Raw genomic sequence first — 16,935 nt, 5'->3', positions numbered from 1 at the left:
ATGCGCCAGACTATGATTTATGCTAACCACTGATCCACTCATTCGCTGTCTGTCTGGGTTGCTCATCTGTTAACACACATGTTTCACATGAAACTAGCGTTGTCTCCCTCATGCCAGCAGAGTACGGTTGGGCGTATTTACTGCCCGACGTTTGAACGTAGAGAAAGGTACATCCATTACTCAGCAGAAAACATGTTCATCATAACTCCTCCCAGCGACGCCAGTAGCCAGAGCCGGCAGCGGCGACAAACCATAATACTTTCCTGACAGTCACTTTACTACTTCGGAAAGACGCTACACGATGTATCTTGTGCAGGAGATCTTGGGCCGAGTGGACGCGCACAGCGCAGGTCATATTTCACCCGCCAAATGGGAGGAAGCACTAAACATTAAATGCGGCGGAAAAAGAACCATCAGCAGCAGAACGGGAAGCTTCTCTTTTCGTGTCAATATTGTTTGCTTGCGGTGCGGCGGCTAGCAGAGTGAGCCCCGCTTCGCATGAGAACTTTTGTACGCTCGAGCGTAAAACTGACTGCCTGGGATAAAATGGTTTTGCGAACGACCGCGCTAGGTCAGCTGTGGACACAGTACCGACCAATGGAAAATGGAAGTGTACTGGACAAGGGAAATAATGTTTTCAAAGTAAGAAATTTACGACTGCACGTGAAAAATGACGTTCAGTATTTCACCAACTATCAATTATCGCAGTCAAAACAAACGATTCTATTTTATTTATAGATTTTGCTCTAATTCTCATAACATGATATAAACATAACATGAAATATTAACTAGCAAGACACACTGTTAGACATATCTACCTTTGGTGTACATAATTGTCAGAAATACATTATCTCAAAAGAATGGTCCGATTCTGCCCAACATTTTTTTTTTTTTTTTTTGATTCACAGCCTATAAGGCGGATTCCGTCTGAACTGAAGCTTAATAGGCTGTTACTCAACCAAATTGTTTGTTGGGTGGTTTTTGCTAAAAAGCAACACTTTATAAACAATATTCAACTCTAGAATTATTTTGTGTTCATTGTGGATCTTATTTAGCATTGGAGATTATTTCCTCGTATAATAAACATCTCATTCGGTTTCAGAGGAAAGCGCTTGATGGTTTCAATAAGTGACTGATGAAAAATATTCTTTAATAAGCTCGATTCAGATATGGTTTGACAGAGAAGAATTAGGGTTTGTTTTTCTGAAATTCCTTAATTTCACTCAAAGTTGCAGTCCATTTTATTCCAATACAATAGAACCTTTAATAAAAATAAATTTTAGGGAAGACTAGATTGATAGTGAATTTGATCCATGGAGACACTTTACACCTGAAAAGACTGCATCCCTGAACTGAATTGCCACAAAGTTTAGTTTATTATTTTTACAATAACGGCAACATCTGAACCTAATTAATAATTAGGTAATACTTTTTGGCGCTTAACACTTTATTTAAGTTAAGCCCTGTTTAGAGTTCCAAGCGAAGTGAGAATCTCATACAAAATGTTCAGTTTTTTACGCGCGTGAAAAATGTAACCTACCAAAACTTTACTTTGCTTGGAACTGTTAACAAATTCGATCCAGCGAAATCGATGGTTGTGGATTGCATCTTGTTCACTTGGGCTTACTTTTTTCACGCATGTACACACTCGTGGAAAAAGGAGCCTCTAGCGAAAACTTGACTTGGGCTTCTGCCAATTTTCACTACGCTCCTCGAAGTGTAAACTCGTGAATAGATGATCTCCTATGTATTCCACAACCGGGTTTAACGATAGATTTCGCTAGCGAAAAAGGAACGCTTTTTCACTTGTCAAATTTCTCACTTCGCTTGGAACTGTAAACTATGCTTTGATGTTGAAAATTCTTCTAGTCAAATTCTGAAAATACTTACTCAACTATCATAGAATAGAACATAAAATATTGTATAACCAAATCAGCTCAAAAAGTTCCTTGAGCCAATATACTGCCCATAAAAGCATAAGAGTCCCATATAGAAATGCTCATAGTTGAGAAAAATTGCAAATGAATTTTATTTTTTCTCTATATACAAAAAATAAAAGCATATCTGTCTCCACGCATTCTAAGACGGCCAAGGCATTTATAATTATTCCTTGTTGTGTCTGTCATGTGAACAGTTTATTTTGATCCAACATAGAATTGCAATATAGCTATTCGGTTTTAAGGGATTGTAGCATGAACCAGTGCATGTTATTTACCAAAAAGCAACTACTAACAGCTGACAGACGAAAACTCGTTCGAGATAGAGTCTACAAAAAAAAATCCTTATGAGTCCACAAGAAATTGATACAGACCGTAAGGCCACACTCCTGAACACTTTTTTTCTACCCATCCCAGGTGTTAAGAAGAATTTTCGGAAACAGTTACCAGTAACAACTTCACTTTAATTTTCGATTTTCTTCGGAAATACACATAAGTTTTATTCAGTTTTAATGTCTCTAGCTTATTTGTAATTGAACCTTGCAAACATGAACTGCGTTTCAATTTATTTTAGTCAATGATATTTGTATGTGAACACTTTTCTTTTAACTGATAACAAATGTGAAATAATGTTTTTAAATGACAATTGAGTATATACTTAAGATGGGATTCGTATGCCTTTATTTTCAATATGGGACAGGCAAGGTTTGGTATTTTTCTGACATTTATCAGAACAAACTTTCAAATTTTATCAAGGCATACGAAAATATGAACAAAATTAGATACAGTCAAACCTGTTTTTGTACGAGGGATAGGGACCGCACAAAAAAATCGCATAAAAAAATCATTTGAAACTTTACGTGCAGCTTCAAAACAATATTTCCACAGCTTAATTAAGAAAAAAAAAACTTTTTATGCGGTGGATAGGGACCACATAAAAAAAATTTCAGTTAAAAATAACTCGAAAGTTGTTGATTCTTATTTAGAATACCTATGAGAACAATTTTAAAACATTTTTTTGGACGCAACCCTTCTGTAATGCGTTGTAATTCATTCCAAGAATCGGAAAAACTAAATGGCTGACAATTTTTTCGGAAGTGGTCCTTTTTCATATGCCGCACAAAAAAAATACGCACAAAAACAGTCGCACAAAAAAATTAGTCGCATAACAAAGTCGCACAAAATAAATTTCGCACAAAAACAGGTTTGGCACAAAAACAGGTACATTGACAGCATAAACTCAAATTTGCCAAAAAGTCATATGGGACTCTTATGCTTTCATGGGCAGTGTAGAGAATATAGAGTAAGTCAAAGCAAGATAGGGGTTATTAACCTTCTAAAATTCGTTTGTACGTCTTTTGAAAAACATGTTATTTTCGGTAATGTACACTTCAATTTGATGCCATTAGTGTAATTATCAACTGACAACACTTGTTTCAATTTCTCTGTTAACATGACGTGAATAAAAACGGAAACCAGAGCAACACAATTCCCTTTGAAAGATCCACATATGAATCCGTAAATGAAAACCATTCGTTTTTTTGACAAAAAAAATGCACATATGTTTTACATATGAAAACTAAAGATATTTTAATCAGAGCCGATACTTTTCATCGCTTTTGCATGAAAGTGATGAATAGCCACCATCAACGTTAGTGTTACCATGGCAAAGAAATATTTCACTATCATGCAATGTTTCATTCAATCATTCTCTCTTCATTTAATTTTTTCATCAAAACCAAGGCATCCGTCAGTCACTGTGAAAACGTGTTTGTTTGATTTTCACCGTTTCGAGTTTTCTGGAAATGTAATACTCTGAGTTTTGTTGTGTGAACTGTTATATTGTTAGGTCATTTTGTGTACTGTACAGTCACGTTGAACGACTAGTGATGGATGGGAAGAATATTACCAGAAAAAAACGCAAAGTCCGCTCCTGCATCAATTTTGAAATTTTATTTTTATTACGATCCTCATTTGATTTTCATTTTCGCTTTACCAAAAAAAACGGTGAAGATCATTTGGTTGAATTTTCATCATAATTTATTGCGTGATCGTGAACGATGCTCATGGAATATTTCATCAGAGTATGACTGCTCAATAAAAGGATGATAATCTAGTGTATCCAGAGTAAAAATTAAAAATGTTTGGTTGTGATTTTCGATGAATCTCGCTAGTGCTTAATCAGCACTGATTCAAATGCATTTTCGATGCAATAACTTTTTTTTTTTCAATTAAAAAATTATATCTTAATCTATTAATATCCGCATCTGCAGATTTACTCAAAGTTACATACGTTACACCGTTAAGGGGGACCCTACCCTTGACAGTTGAAAAATAATAAATTTTCGTGATATTTTTTTCGGATGTTTAGAGAAAGGTGAAGTGTTCGGGCATTTCGGTTATTGATTAAGGTTTATTTGAAGATGTATTTTGTGTGCTGTGGGTTCCATTTTGGCACCATAATCAGCCAAATCGGTTCAGTGGATGCTGAGAAAAAAAGCACCACCAGTTGAAAAACATGGTTCCGAGAGAAACGCTGCCAACGCTTGATAAAAAAAAACACTCTACTCTAAACATCCCTAGGGTCCCCTCTTGATTCATATTCAGAAATGTTAGAAAAGTTACACACAATTTTTTTGCGTCATGATAAGTTTGTGCCGATCAATTTTATGTATAGTAAAGCAAGATCCATCTAATACTTGGTCGCAGCTTTCTATTCACTATGGCGCCTCTAGTGGTGGTTATGAGAAACCAATGACAGCGCAGTTATGAGGAAAGTTTGTTTACATAATGATGAAAGTGTCATCAAATTCTAGTCAGTAGATCAAAAGATTCCGACGATGGAACGTGAAATACGTGAGAAAATTTTGCACAGTTACGTTGAAAATCCGACGTGGTTAGGTGCAAGAATTGCGGAGTGTCTCAAATTCCCTTAATCAACCGTAAACGTGCGTGCGTAACGTGCGTAAGCGTGCTGGAACGATTCAATGGAACTCTAACGCTGGATCGTGCTGATCACAGCAACCGCAGATGTGGAACGATTGACAAGCAGCTAGGAATGAAAGTCTGCAGAGCAGCTCGGATATACCCTGGGATCACCCTGCGTGATTTGGCGAAGAAGCTCTCGGCAGTCGGCACCGTATAGCATTGTTCGATAAATCTATCGGCATGAAGGCCTGCGGTCGTTTCCCAACAGGACACTCAAGCCGAATCTCTTCGCAAAACGCGGCGCTAGGATGCTACATGAGGAAGTCTTGACCAAATTCGACGGCTGAATTTTAATGGAAGATGAGACACAGGTAAAAATTGATTTCATGCAGCACCCAGAAATCCGCTCGGAAGCTGATGGTGTGGCAGGGGTTCTGCAACTGTGGCAAAGGTGTGGCAAGGCTTTCATCACCGGATCAACCATGAATGGCCAGATGTACAAGGAACAGTGCAAAAGCGAATTATTCCGTTCATCCAATCACATGACGGTCCGGTGAAGTTCTTGCCTAAATTGGTCTACACTACAGCCGGAAAGCCATGGATTGGTACAAGGAGAATGGAATTGATATCATCGAAAAAGCTAGCAACCCACCAAATTGCCCAAATTTTCGTCCAATTGAAAAATATTGAGCAATAATTGAGAGCAAGTTGAAGAAAAGTGGCGAAACGATGGAAAATTCAACTGATTTACATAGATGGTGAAGAAAATAGCGATAAGTACGTGAATCTATCCGGAACTCAGACGAATATGTTTTTCTGTATTTTGGCGTTTGAGGTCGATTCATTTGATGCAAAATGATATCTCAAGATTTTTTCTACGTGTTTTTTTGACGAAAAAATGCCCGATTTTGTACGACCAAATATTACATGATTTATCCATTATTCGTGTCTTCCTCCTAGCATTAAATAATAAGTATTTTTTTGAACCTCGTACGAATACAATTAGCTTGGACACTCGATAATTATATTGTTCAATGATAATATACATCAGACTAGAACAATTAATTAAAGCTAATTACAAAATAAACAGTAGGAGCTTCATCACTCCAACTGGTTTCGGATAACTTTCAGTTAAAGGCTTAAGAGATATGCAGCTATTAGTGCGCTGTTCGTTGACAGGATCCTCGAGGCAGTTTTTGCGTTATACTGGATGATTGTAAAAGCAAAGCAAAGCCTTGGTGCTACATTCCGATTCGGAACTCGACCTTCTGTTTATTATACACAGACTTCGCTGCCCACTGTTAAAGTGTACAGGACAGTTGCGGGGCCACGGCTACGATCCTACTGACACTAACAGTCTCTCCCGAGCTGAGACTCGAACCTACGACAACTGGGTTGTCAGGCCAGCACCGTACTTCGAGACCAGCTGGGATATTGAATGATGGTAAGAATTAGTATTAAGACATAAAATGAAGTACTACTATTTACACTTTTTACTTTGAAAGTAATAACGAAAAGTTCAACCTTTTGTAATAAATCTGTTTGGGACATAGAAGCAAAAACATTCATCACCAGTTAAGTAACAACACTACCTAAAATTGAACAACTACTGTGGGGATTCGCTCGTTGGGTGTTCGTTAGTTGGGAGTTCATTAATTGGGTGTTCGCTAGTTGGCCATATTTTATAAAAAAGGCAGTGTGATGTACTTGCGCTTCACCACTTTGCTTCTCGATAAAAGAAATATTTTTAGAGCGGGGCCCTAGCGTGGTTGGTAACGTCTCCGCCAACCACGCTCGACGCCTGGGTTCGAATCCCACCGCCGACATAGGTGTCGATGGTTGTGAGGTGGCGTGATCCACTCACAACCAACCCAACTGGTCTAGATTCAATCCTAGCCCACACAGGGTGATTTTCTGAGGCGAAAAATCTCTGGGATCACGCCTTCCATCGCATGAGGAAATAATGCCGTTGGCGCTGGGTTGTTAATCAACGAGTCGTGAGTTAGGGTTCTGGGTAGAGTCACCTCCCCGGGCATCGGTGATTGGCACAACAACAGTGGCGGAACTAGACCGACGGTAAATGAGCGAGAATAAAAAAAGCAATATTTTTTGTAAAACAAAAATTTCACGAACAATATTGACCATATACAATAATTATTCACCTCAGCAACAATACAGTAAAGCAAAGTTAATTCTTCTTTGACACAGTTTAACCGCTTTTAAATTAGGAAAACTTTTCAAATTTTGAAAGCAGAAAAAAATCGGCGCTTCTCGGTGAAAAAATTGCCCAGCCAACCAATTCGCTAGTTGAGCGGCAGTCATGATCCAACCAACGAATTCCGGCTGTACTAGCAAAACTTTTACTCGTTACATCAAAAGCGGCGACTATATACTATCTTCCTCCATCTCCCAAGACTTTGCTTTTTGTGCGGTCATAAAACACAAAAAGTAATAAAATGTTGCTCAAAAGTAACAAAATCTTCTCTTGGGTGTACATTTGAAAATTACATGATGAATGATAAAGGAATTCGCTGGAGTAAAATAACATAATATACACATGATGTGATAAAGCACGTTGGAATATGATAAAGCGAGAGGATTACATCTGCTTCATTCCATAGAGAACAGACCGCTTAAAACACATAACTGCAAACGAAGTTAAATGAACACAATCCAACAGGTTCAAAAATTATAAATGCGTAATTACAAGCCAAATTTATTATTTTTTTAACAGTCATTTCGACCAATCAGTTTACTTTCTTCAATTAGTAAACTGTTTGAGTGAATTATTCTCAACAGGATAATGCAACATATCGATGACAATTTTAACAATTTTTTTAGAACAGTTTGGATTTCGCTATGGGATTCCATAGTTCATCAACTCCTCAGAATTACGAATTTGGTACGAGCTATAAAATCTGAGGGTTATGCTACTGTAGATGCTTCTCTAGGTTCCGTCTTGGGTCCAATGCTGTACAACTGTATTTACTTTCAAAGTCCAACTTTCCTGATTAACCTTCAGGATGAACACAGTTTTTGCTCTGTCGTGACACAATCATTTCAATATAACGAAACAATGTTTCATTCGTTTACAAAAAGATATTTTCTCTACCTACTTTCAACAATGGAAATTTTTCTTGAGCTCGATTTAATTTCTCATAAACCAAATAAGAATCAAGCTATTATTTCCAGTCTCCGTCTTGAATCTTGCATCATCAATTCTGAGGATTGCTTCAACTGCATAAGCAAACAAATCTAAACAATTCCTATTTTACATCTCTAGTAGTGTTAAAAAGTCGCCATGAGATTGGCCCTACAAAAAAATTCACTGATAAATCATTGTAAACTAAGTTACAGACATAAGAGCGGGGGCCTAGTGTGGTTGGTAACGTCTCCGCCAACCACGCTCGACGCCTGGGTTCGAATCCCACCGCCGACATAGGTGTCGATGGTTGTGAGGTGGCGTGATCCACTCACAACCAACCCAACTGGTCTAGATTCAATCCTAGCCGACACCGGGAGATTTTCTGAGGCGAAAAATCTCTGGGATCACGCCTTCCATCGCATGAGGAAGTAAAGCCGTTGGCGCCGGTCCGTTAATAAACGGGTCGTGAGTTAGGGTCCTGGGTGTGGAGTCACCTCCCTGGGCGTCGGTGATTGGCCACAACAGAGGCGGAACTAAACCGACGGAAAATAAGCGAAAAAAAAAATAATAAGTTACAGACATACATCTCCGTTCATCAGTTCATAAACCAGCGTTACTTGTAGCCGAAAGGCCCTCTTCTATTTAGGTGTGAGGCCGTAACGACCTGCTAGTCAGAGCTAGCTCTGAAACCTTGAAGCCATCCTTTAAAAAGTTACAACGCAGTATTCCTAACACCTTAATTCCCAGACCATCCGGATATTTTCAATATGCACTGCTTGCCCCCAACCTAACGCCATAATTGAACATGACAGTGACATATTTAGTCGCGTTAAAACTAATTATCGACAATATTGCTTATCACCATCGGGACATCAACTGAACAATTGTTTCAATCTACCGTTCCTCCCACCACCACCACAGGTTTTTGTAAGACCAAAGGCTATCCTCAGTGTCCCACACGGATCACGCAGCCCGGGGCCACCTGCACAAGTGACCGCTGTCTGTCACCGTATACCTTCATCGAAAATTATTTGTTGCACGCGAGAATCTGATACCATCTCGCGGGTAGTAGGTACCATTTCCTAGGGGTCCTACCAGCAGCGGTGATGAATGCCCTTTTTGTAGCGTACTACTAATGGGTCGGCCAACGAAAAGCAAAAGGTTGTCATTTGCATGATGCGTCTCATCGTTTCATTTGCGCTTTGTTCACAGTTCATTAAGGGTGCGTTACGTACTAGAAATTTATATTTTGATTAAACGTTTTTCGTTGCTATTCCATTTACCCCTACTACTGCAGCCGGAGTGATTAGTGGACTAATTAAGATTCCTCCGACTTGATAGGCAAAACGGTTCTATTTCGGAACCGTTCAGTAATTAGTGCTTACCTTAGTTTTGCTGCCCCCGATCGAACCAGGTCGTATCGAACCAGTTTCGTAGAACCGGGTCAGAATTTTCGATACACATCCTGTACAGAATGAAAAGAAAAAGGGAATGTTAGGTGGAAGCGTGATAGGATACACACCAAGTGGTGACTTACCGTGGGATACCAGGAGCTGACGCGAAATGTCGCAAGGTCGTACACCCATCAGAGCTAGCTCCACTATCCGCCGTCGGACTATGTCCGGCAAAGGCCTTCCGTTAACGAATACGCCGCCGAGTTGGTTGACACCTGCTTGGCCTGTAAATTGAGCGAGAAAAAATTGGATGATAACATAACTGTCAGTGAAAATCGGCAACTGCTTTTGGTAATGTACAGTTCTTTAGTGTCGGCAACATAAAAAATATGTTTCACGTTGTTATGGAATTTCAACGCTCAAGGCTTCAATTTGCGCTCCGCCAATTGAAGTGGAATTTATTGACGGGCAATTAATGACAAGCGAGAAAAATTAATCTCTCTCGTAATTATCTCACAAGTTTTTCTTTTAATTATCGAGATACCGTTTACAACGCAGGAAACTAACGCAGCTCATAAATTGAGTGGTTTTAGTAGTTTTCGAACATATTTTCAAAATTGTGAAATAAAAATTAGCCTAGATCGATCCACTCAAATTTAGCAAAGCTTCCAGGCTGTACATAATTTGTATGATTTTTGCTAAAAGGTGGTCCAGTTTTAGTTAAACATTTGCTTGGTAGGACCACACAACGCACTTCAAGAGAATTTGAATTTCAAATTCATTACATCTAATTTTTATGTCTCCCGTCGTGCTGTACAATTTTGAAAGCTAATAAATCGTTATTTAAAATTGAGGAAATTTGTACTCCATTGTCTCACGACGTAATGGGCGCAGCCCGTGGCACAAGGACAACACCACAAGCGTGTGATTTCTGTTTTGGAATGCCACCGAATGAGTAATAATTTACCACCAGCCGCAACCGCAATTTGATGTCCAGCTAATAACAGCTTGTTTCGGGCGAAAAGTTTAGCAACTCGGCAAAGATTTCATGATACTTGTTCATAAACATGTTCCGTTGGTGAATTTGAATCTCGCTTCCCAAGAACGCAAAAGTAATTATTTATCTCGCGCATCGTTCGAGGTTCGTTCTTTGGATACACACACATACACACACGAACAAAATCACAAAGCGGAGTCCAACACGCGGAACCCTGTTATTAGTCGCGTCAATATTTGAACTTGCGAAATGCACGCGCCACCTGCAGCACCACAGTCACCGACAGCTGATTTATCAGCTCGTGCCTAAAGTTGTGTTGTGATCCATGTTGACAGCAAATCGCCCGGGAGAATTCAATAAATTTTGCTTGACGCGAGCGCAGTGCAATATGCACGAGCCAACTTTCAAACACAAAAACTTAGTAAGAAGATATATAAATGAGCTTCCTTTCGGAAAATTGTTTGGAAAAGTCGAACCCTGGTACTGAACTTTAGAGTTTACTGTTCTTTCATAATTTTCTTGCTCATAGACAAACCAGTAGGGTCTAGCATGTCCTTAGAGCCATTAGAACAGACACAAATAATAAAATATAAAAAAACGCATTGTAACCGAATCATTCACACCTGCCGGTTCATCCGTTGCATGACTGACAATATTCGGAGATTCGGGTTCGGTCTGCTCTTGATTAACTCGGTGTGATCGAGATTAATGTGCAATGATACCGAAAGTAGTAATTTCGTTATTTTAATGCAAAGCCAGACATTATGCTGAATCTTCGATTTACAAATTAGTACAGAGGAAAGGTTAAAGCTTGCAATTGTTTTTACAGCTTCAAATCAAGCGATTCAATGAGTAACAAACACATTTAAAGGTATATTTATTACAAACTAAAAAAAGGAAACCAACAAATCAAAAAAAAAGAAGATTTTCCTGCCATTACCAATTTTGACTTCGTCAAAACTACAGAAAACTGGCTGTTCTTATTGACAGTTCAACTTTGGTTTAAACTTGTTCAAAGTTGCAAAGTTGTTCATTTTAGATAAAAATGATATTCTATCGTATCAGTTCTTTTAAAAAATCACGATTGACTGTTGCGTGATTAACAGTACGACACCTCCTCTTCTCTGCTTCCATCCGATACCGAAAGAATTTGATTGTCTTCTTTCCGAACTAGGAATATCTTGTAAAAGAAGTGGGTCCACTTAAGACATGGGCCTAAGATTAACATAACGAACAACTTGTGATTTGTTTAGCTGCAGCTTTCCCAAACAGCGCATGGCTCATACAATTATACACTATACCCTCTTGTTCTCAATTATAGGAGCGAGTTTTTCATTGAATTACTTTTGGAAAGATGTTTCGACTATTATATCACGAGTTTGATCAAGGCATTGAGGTGTTTTCAGTGCATTTATATGATTTTAAAAGAGGGCACATTTTCACTGCTTTTTTTCACAACATGCAACCCTACTAAAGTAAGACGTAGTCCTACGTCAAAAGACGAGATTTTCTTAACTAATCACTTGCGAACACTTTTAAATCCAACAATGCAAATAATGCTATAAATAGCTTTATGTAGATCTGCGTCAACCTTATGGTCAACCTTCTGATTTTTTTTTAAAATTCAGTTTTTTGACGTGATTTAAGAATGTGTCTTGCTTGTATGATAAAAAATAATATTTAACTTCACGGTAGACAAAAATTGTGCTTTTCACACAATTGATGCGATTTAGAAAAGCGCAACAAGGGCTTGATAGTCATTTTAATTTGAAAATCGTCAGACGATAGTGACGCACAGTGGTCGAGAATGGGAAAAAACCTACAATTGTCATGTCATCATTTTTTCCTATTTTCATTCAGAGGTCATTCAGAGTGTAAGTTGTCATGTCACCATTTTTTTCTATTTTCATTCAGAGGTCATTCAGAGTGTAAGTAACTCCACACTCTGAATTACCTTTTTACGAAGTTTTATGAGAATCGGTTGACTTTCCGATTCTTAGCAGCACTCTGAATGTTGCTGTGTCAAGTAATTTCGATGACTTTTATGTTAAAAAAAAAAAACAGTTTTTACCTTAACCTCAAATGTTGATCGGATTTTAAAACAGTATGTTTCATTTCGGACGAAAATTTGTGTACTTTGTTGTTATTTCGCAATACTTGCCAAAAATTCGACCAGTTCTTCAAGTTCACAACGTAGATTTTGGAACTGATACCGTACAGTTCGGTACGAAATTTTCCATTTTTCGAATTTTTGGGTCCTGGTTTGCACATCGTTGTTCCAAAACAAATAGTTAAAGAGGTTGTTTATAGGACACGACCACAAAGTTAACGTAGAATTACTACAGCATGTCTGATTCAATGTAATTTTTGGCAATAGGTTTGGAAATATACTCGATTGGCGATTTTCAATTTAATAGTGTGAATTGGTCTATTTCAATGATGATTCAATTGTTCAATTGTTATTAACCGATGACACAGGATGATTCTAGTTCTCCTGTTATTCTCCGCTCCGTACACACTCACAGCCATTAGTAGTCGACAAATAGTTCAAAGCATCGCACACTCTGAAAAAAAAATGAACCAAAATTCCCACTAATTAGAAGCCGCTGGGCTGGCAACCTGAAATATAGCATTTCTTTTACAAAAATTTGTCAATAAATCGATTTGTGATATTTTTATCCAGTGCAGGGCATGGGAAAACGTCTATATTTCCGAAAACACGTAAAAATAGGGTGAAACGGGGCAAAATAGATCATTTTCCGTGCCCTGCACAAACTAAAACTATCAGCAATCGATTTGTTGACCAATTTTACATAAGAAATTATATATTTCAGGTTGTTGGCCCAGCGGCGATTAATTAGTAGAAATGTGGGTGTTCCAGTTTTTCCGCTAATTAATCGACTGTCAACTTGAAATTAGGTAGTTGTTATATAAAAATTTGTTAACCAATCGATTGATGATGGTTTCATTTTATTCCCAGTGTGCATCGGTGTGCAGTGCTGCGGTCTCCCGGTTGACCCTCTGCTGTATAATAGAAATGGTCGAATTTGATGTTTTTCAAACCCGTACCCGACCCGAACCCGAATTTTTTTTTCGGTCGAAACCCGAGCCCGACCCGAGCCCGAAACTTTTTTTTCGTTCAAACCCGAACCCGAAAATTTTATTTCTTTGAAACCCGAACCCGAAATTGTGAAACCCGAACCCGAGATTTTATAGATTTTATAGTCGGGTTTCGGGTTTTTATACCCAAACCCGACCTGAATCCGACATTTTAAGCCCCAACCCGACCCGTACCCGACAATTTCAAAAATTTTCAAACCCGAACCCGAACCCATCTTTATTGTATTACACTACGATCGAATAAGTCGCCTACGCCTTGCTGCGCTAAAGGTCAAATTTTTGCATTCCAGTTTTTCTACGTAACTACTGAGAGTTAAATTTACGGAAGGCGTTTTTTGGTGAAGAGTGAGTAAAAAAAAAAACAACAAATCGGTTAGAAAGTCAAATCATGCGTTCAACTAGGTCTTACATTTTTCGATAGTACAACAGTTAGCATCATAAAATCACAGTTTTCCTCATGTTGGTGGACGCATAGGTAACTTTCCAATCGATTGCTGTGGAAACTAACTGAAATTTAAGCAATTGAAAATGGTCAATTTTCGTGACGCTCTCAATGATTTCAGTTGGTGTAAGACGTAATTCTACGTCGAAAACTGCCGATTTTTAGATTACACTAATTTTAAAAAGAGCACTCCATGGGCCAAACAAAAAAATACGGGTCAAGTTTTTCGATAAAATGTAAGTATAGCGACTATTGTTGTGAAAAAAAAATATAGCGATTTTGAGCACGAGTGGAGTAACATGAAATTTGATGATAAGAAAGGTCTAACTACACTTTAAGTGAATAGTTTTTCGTTTTGACATCAGAAATGAGTTCAGCACCCCAAAAGAGTCATGATATGTCATTTGTACTCATTTTTAAAAAGTTTCTTTCCTACTTTTGTTTAGATTTCAGAAACCTGCCACGTTGTCAGGCTTTTTACCTGCAGTTGAAAATTATTTTTATTCCTTTTCGAGCACTTTCACTGTCCAAAACAGTACAAGAGTTCTCTGGTAATTTTCACATGAGTTACTACTCGGATTCTCTTACATTAATTTTGACAGCTGAAGTGCTCGAAAATGAAACGAATTTTTTGCAATTTAAAACGAAGGTTAACAACGTTACGAATGGCCTGAAGATGTTCGTTTGAAAATGACTTTGGACGCCATAACTGCCGTGATTCGAAGAGCAAACGATGTAATTGATTTCGATTAAAGCATGTTTTTCTTCGAAGTATACTCTAGATCGACACTGAAAAACACTGCTTACACTATTCGAAAGTGAATAAATGGCGTGATGAAATGCCAGTTTCAAATAACACGATGGAGGAAAGAAAAGAGTCATACTTTGCGTCATTCCGTCAACAGAAACAGTCATCAGTTTCATTCAAAATGACTGACGATCACCATAGAAAATCGTGATCAGAACACATTCGTCAGCAAAAATGTTCATCGTGATTCGATGACAAATGGAATCAAAATAAAACCGCTCGAATCTAAATGACTGCTTGAAATTGAAATGAATGTCTAGCGCGACAACTGATTAAGGATCGAGACTTGGTGCGAAACAGTTGAGTAAAGTTGCAGCTAAATCGATAATGATCAACACCGACATAAAGATAAGTTTTGATATAATATTATATGTATGCTTTTTTGTATTTTGTAAACTTTATATTTGATTTAAAAACAATTTTTCAGCATACATTCATAAGTTCTCTGCAGGAGGATGCAAGCTGTAAAAACAATGCTTAGATGTTAAATTCCGACTCCTGAACATAAACTTTTGATTCATTCGACGCGAGCTAGAATAATTTGCAAATCACTATCCAGCAAGGGTGAGATTAATTAGCTATACAACCGGCGTGTAATTAACAATCACGCAAAAAGCTGAGTAATGCATACGAGTTCTATAAGTCTTTTTTTTTACGTATGGCTACGTCTCTCAAGAAGTTCCACTACAAAGAGGTGTTGCTTTTGCCCAAATGCAGAAAATTGTTATTCAATTGTGGAAGCTATTGAACTATTGAAAATTGCCATGCTTTTTTAAAACGCAGATTTCAACCTCTGATTGGTCGCTTGATGTTTACTTTCCCTAACACTAGTTAGCCGAAAAGTTACTGAAAATGCACTATGCTCAAACAAATCATTTTACTATCGAATGGTGCGACTGTCGGACATAATTCTAAGCTGCCGTGTCACTTCCTCTAGTGAAGCTCTGATTTGTTTTATCAACAACACCAGCATTCTGGATCCTGACAATCAAAATCTACAGGCCGTCTAATTTTTAGTATAAAAACAGTTTTCCACTATGTTGTCTGCTTTATTTCCACTGTCAGGATAGCACAAAGATGCGATCAGAATTATATCCTACTTTAAATTTTGTTGTTTGATTCTTTTTAGAATAAATAAATAATTGAAGATTTCGAACTAGAACTAAAAGTGAAATGATATTATAATCTTCATGCACTGTTAGAACATGTTCGCACCGCATAGTTTTTGTTCCATTCAATGATGTTGTATTTTCATGGCAAATTAAAATTTGGTAGCACTTCAACTATTAGAAAACAAACTACGTCTCTCAGGAAGTTCATAGAGGGGTAGAATGAAAATCTAAAAGCGGTGTTCAATTTCTATTGCTTATAAGTCTCTTATTTGCCAACGGATTTCATATAATTCGACGATTTGCATCCGTTCTAATTGGTCGCTTAATGCTTATTTTCCCTAACACGGTTGACAGGATATTATACCTAGTTATCCGTGAATGCACTCTTTGGACTATACAAGAGCCTGCTTCTGGTCAAACCAATATTTTACTATTGGATGGCACAGCGGTCGGTCGTAATTTAGCAGAAGCGACAAGGGTAGTGGCATCGCCCGCGATAGCATCAGCGGGCAGCGAAGGAAAAAAATCACCTCTAGCGATTAATGAATACATATAAAACAAGCCTAGGATGCGTTTACATCGTCGTCAGTATGCGAAAAACAAAGTATCGGTGCTGGTGCACTCTTTTTGCTTTCCTCTTTACGACATATGTCTATTCATTAGTGTACACCACAATACGTGGTTCTCAATGTGCACAACTCGGTATATGAAGTTATTCGTCTCTGTTACAGAGAGCGATCAGAACTTGTTATATCCTTATTCTTTTGACTCATGAATATGATTTTTTGTCAGAAAAAGAAGGAAAATGACAGTGTATGCTCTCCTACTCTCGCTTAAACTCAACCGCTGCTGAAGTAGTTCCTTCCCCCACACATTCCCTCTCACCGCACCACACCTCTGCTGCTGTTCAGGCGACATGAATTTCTCCTGTTGCTATCCTTTCTGCCCGTAACTACCGGCCTATGGAAAGACAAACGCAACGATCGAATCGCTTCTCAGAGCTGATGTAGTCTAGTCATGTGTTTGTTTTCTCCCAGAAACCTGTGCACCCT

General features: G+C 38.2%; 1 protein-coding gene across 2 annotated transcripts in view; it reads right to left on the bottom strand.

Annotated features, from left to right (window-relative positions):
• Positions 1–16,935, bottom strand: part of LOC129732258 (paired box pox-neuro protein) — a 104,480-nt gene that overhangs the window by 23,862 nt on the left and 63,683 nt on the right. For both annotated transcript variants that reach the window (XM_055692959.1, XM_055692960.1), the window contains exons 3-4: positions 9,548–9,688; positions 9,396–9,475 (exon numbers count right to left, since the gene is read on the bottom strand). In XM_055692959.1, the coding sequence (XP_055548934.1) occupies positions 9,396–9,475; positions 9,548–9,688 (221 nt within the window). The remainder of the gene's footprint in view (positions 1–9,395; positions 9,476–9,547; positions 9,689–16,935) is intronic.

The sequence above is a fragment of the Wyeomyia smithii genome, chromosome 3 (assembly GCF_029784165.1).
Source record: "Wyeomyia smithii strain HCP4-BCI-WySm-NY-G18 chromosome 3, ASM2978416v1, whole genome shotgun sequence".
NCBI lineage: Eukaryota > Metazoa > Arthropoda > Insecta > Diptera > Culicidae > Wyeomyia > Wyeomyia smithii.
The sequence above is the reverse complement of the archived record's forward strand: the minus strand, read 5'-3'. Positions and strand labels throughout refer to the sequence as shown.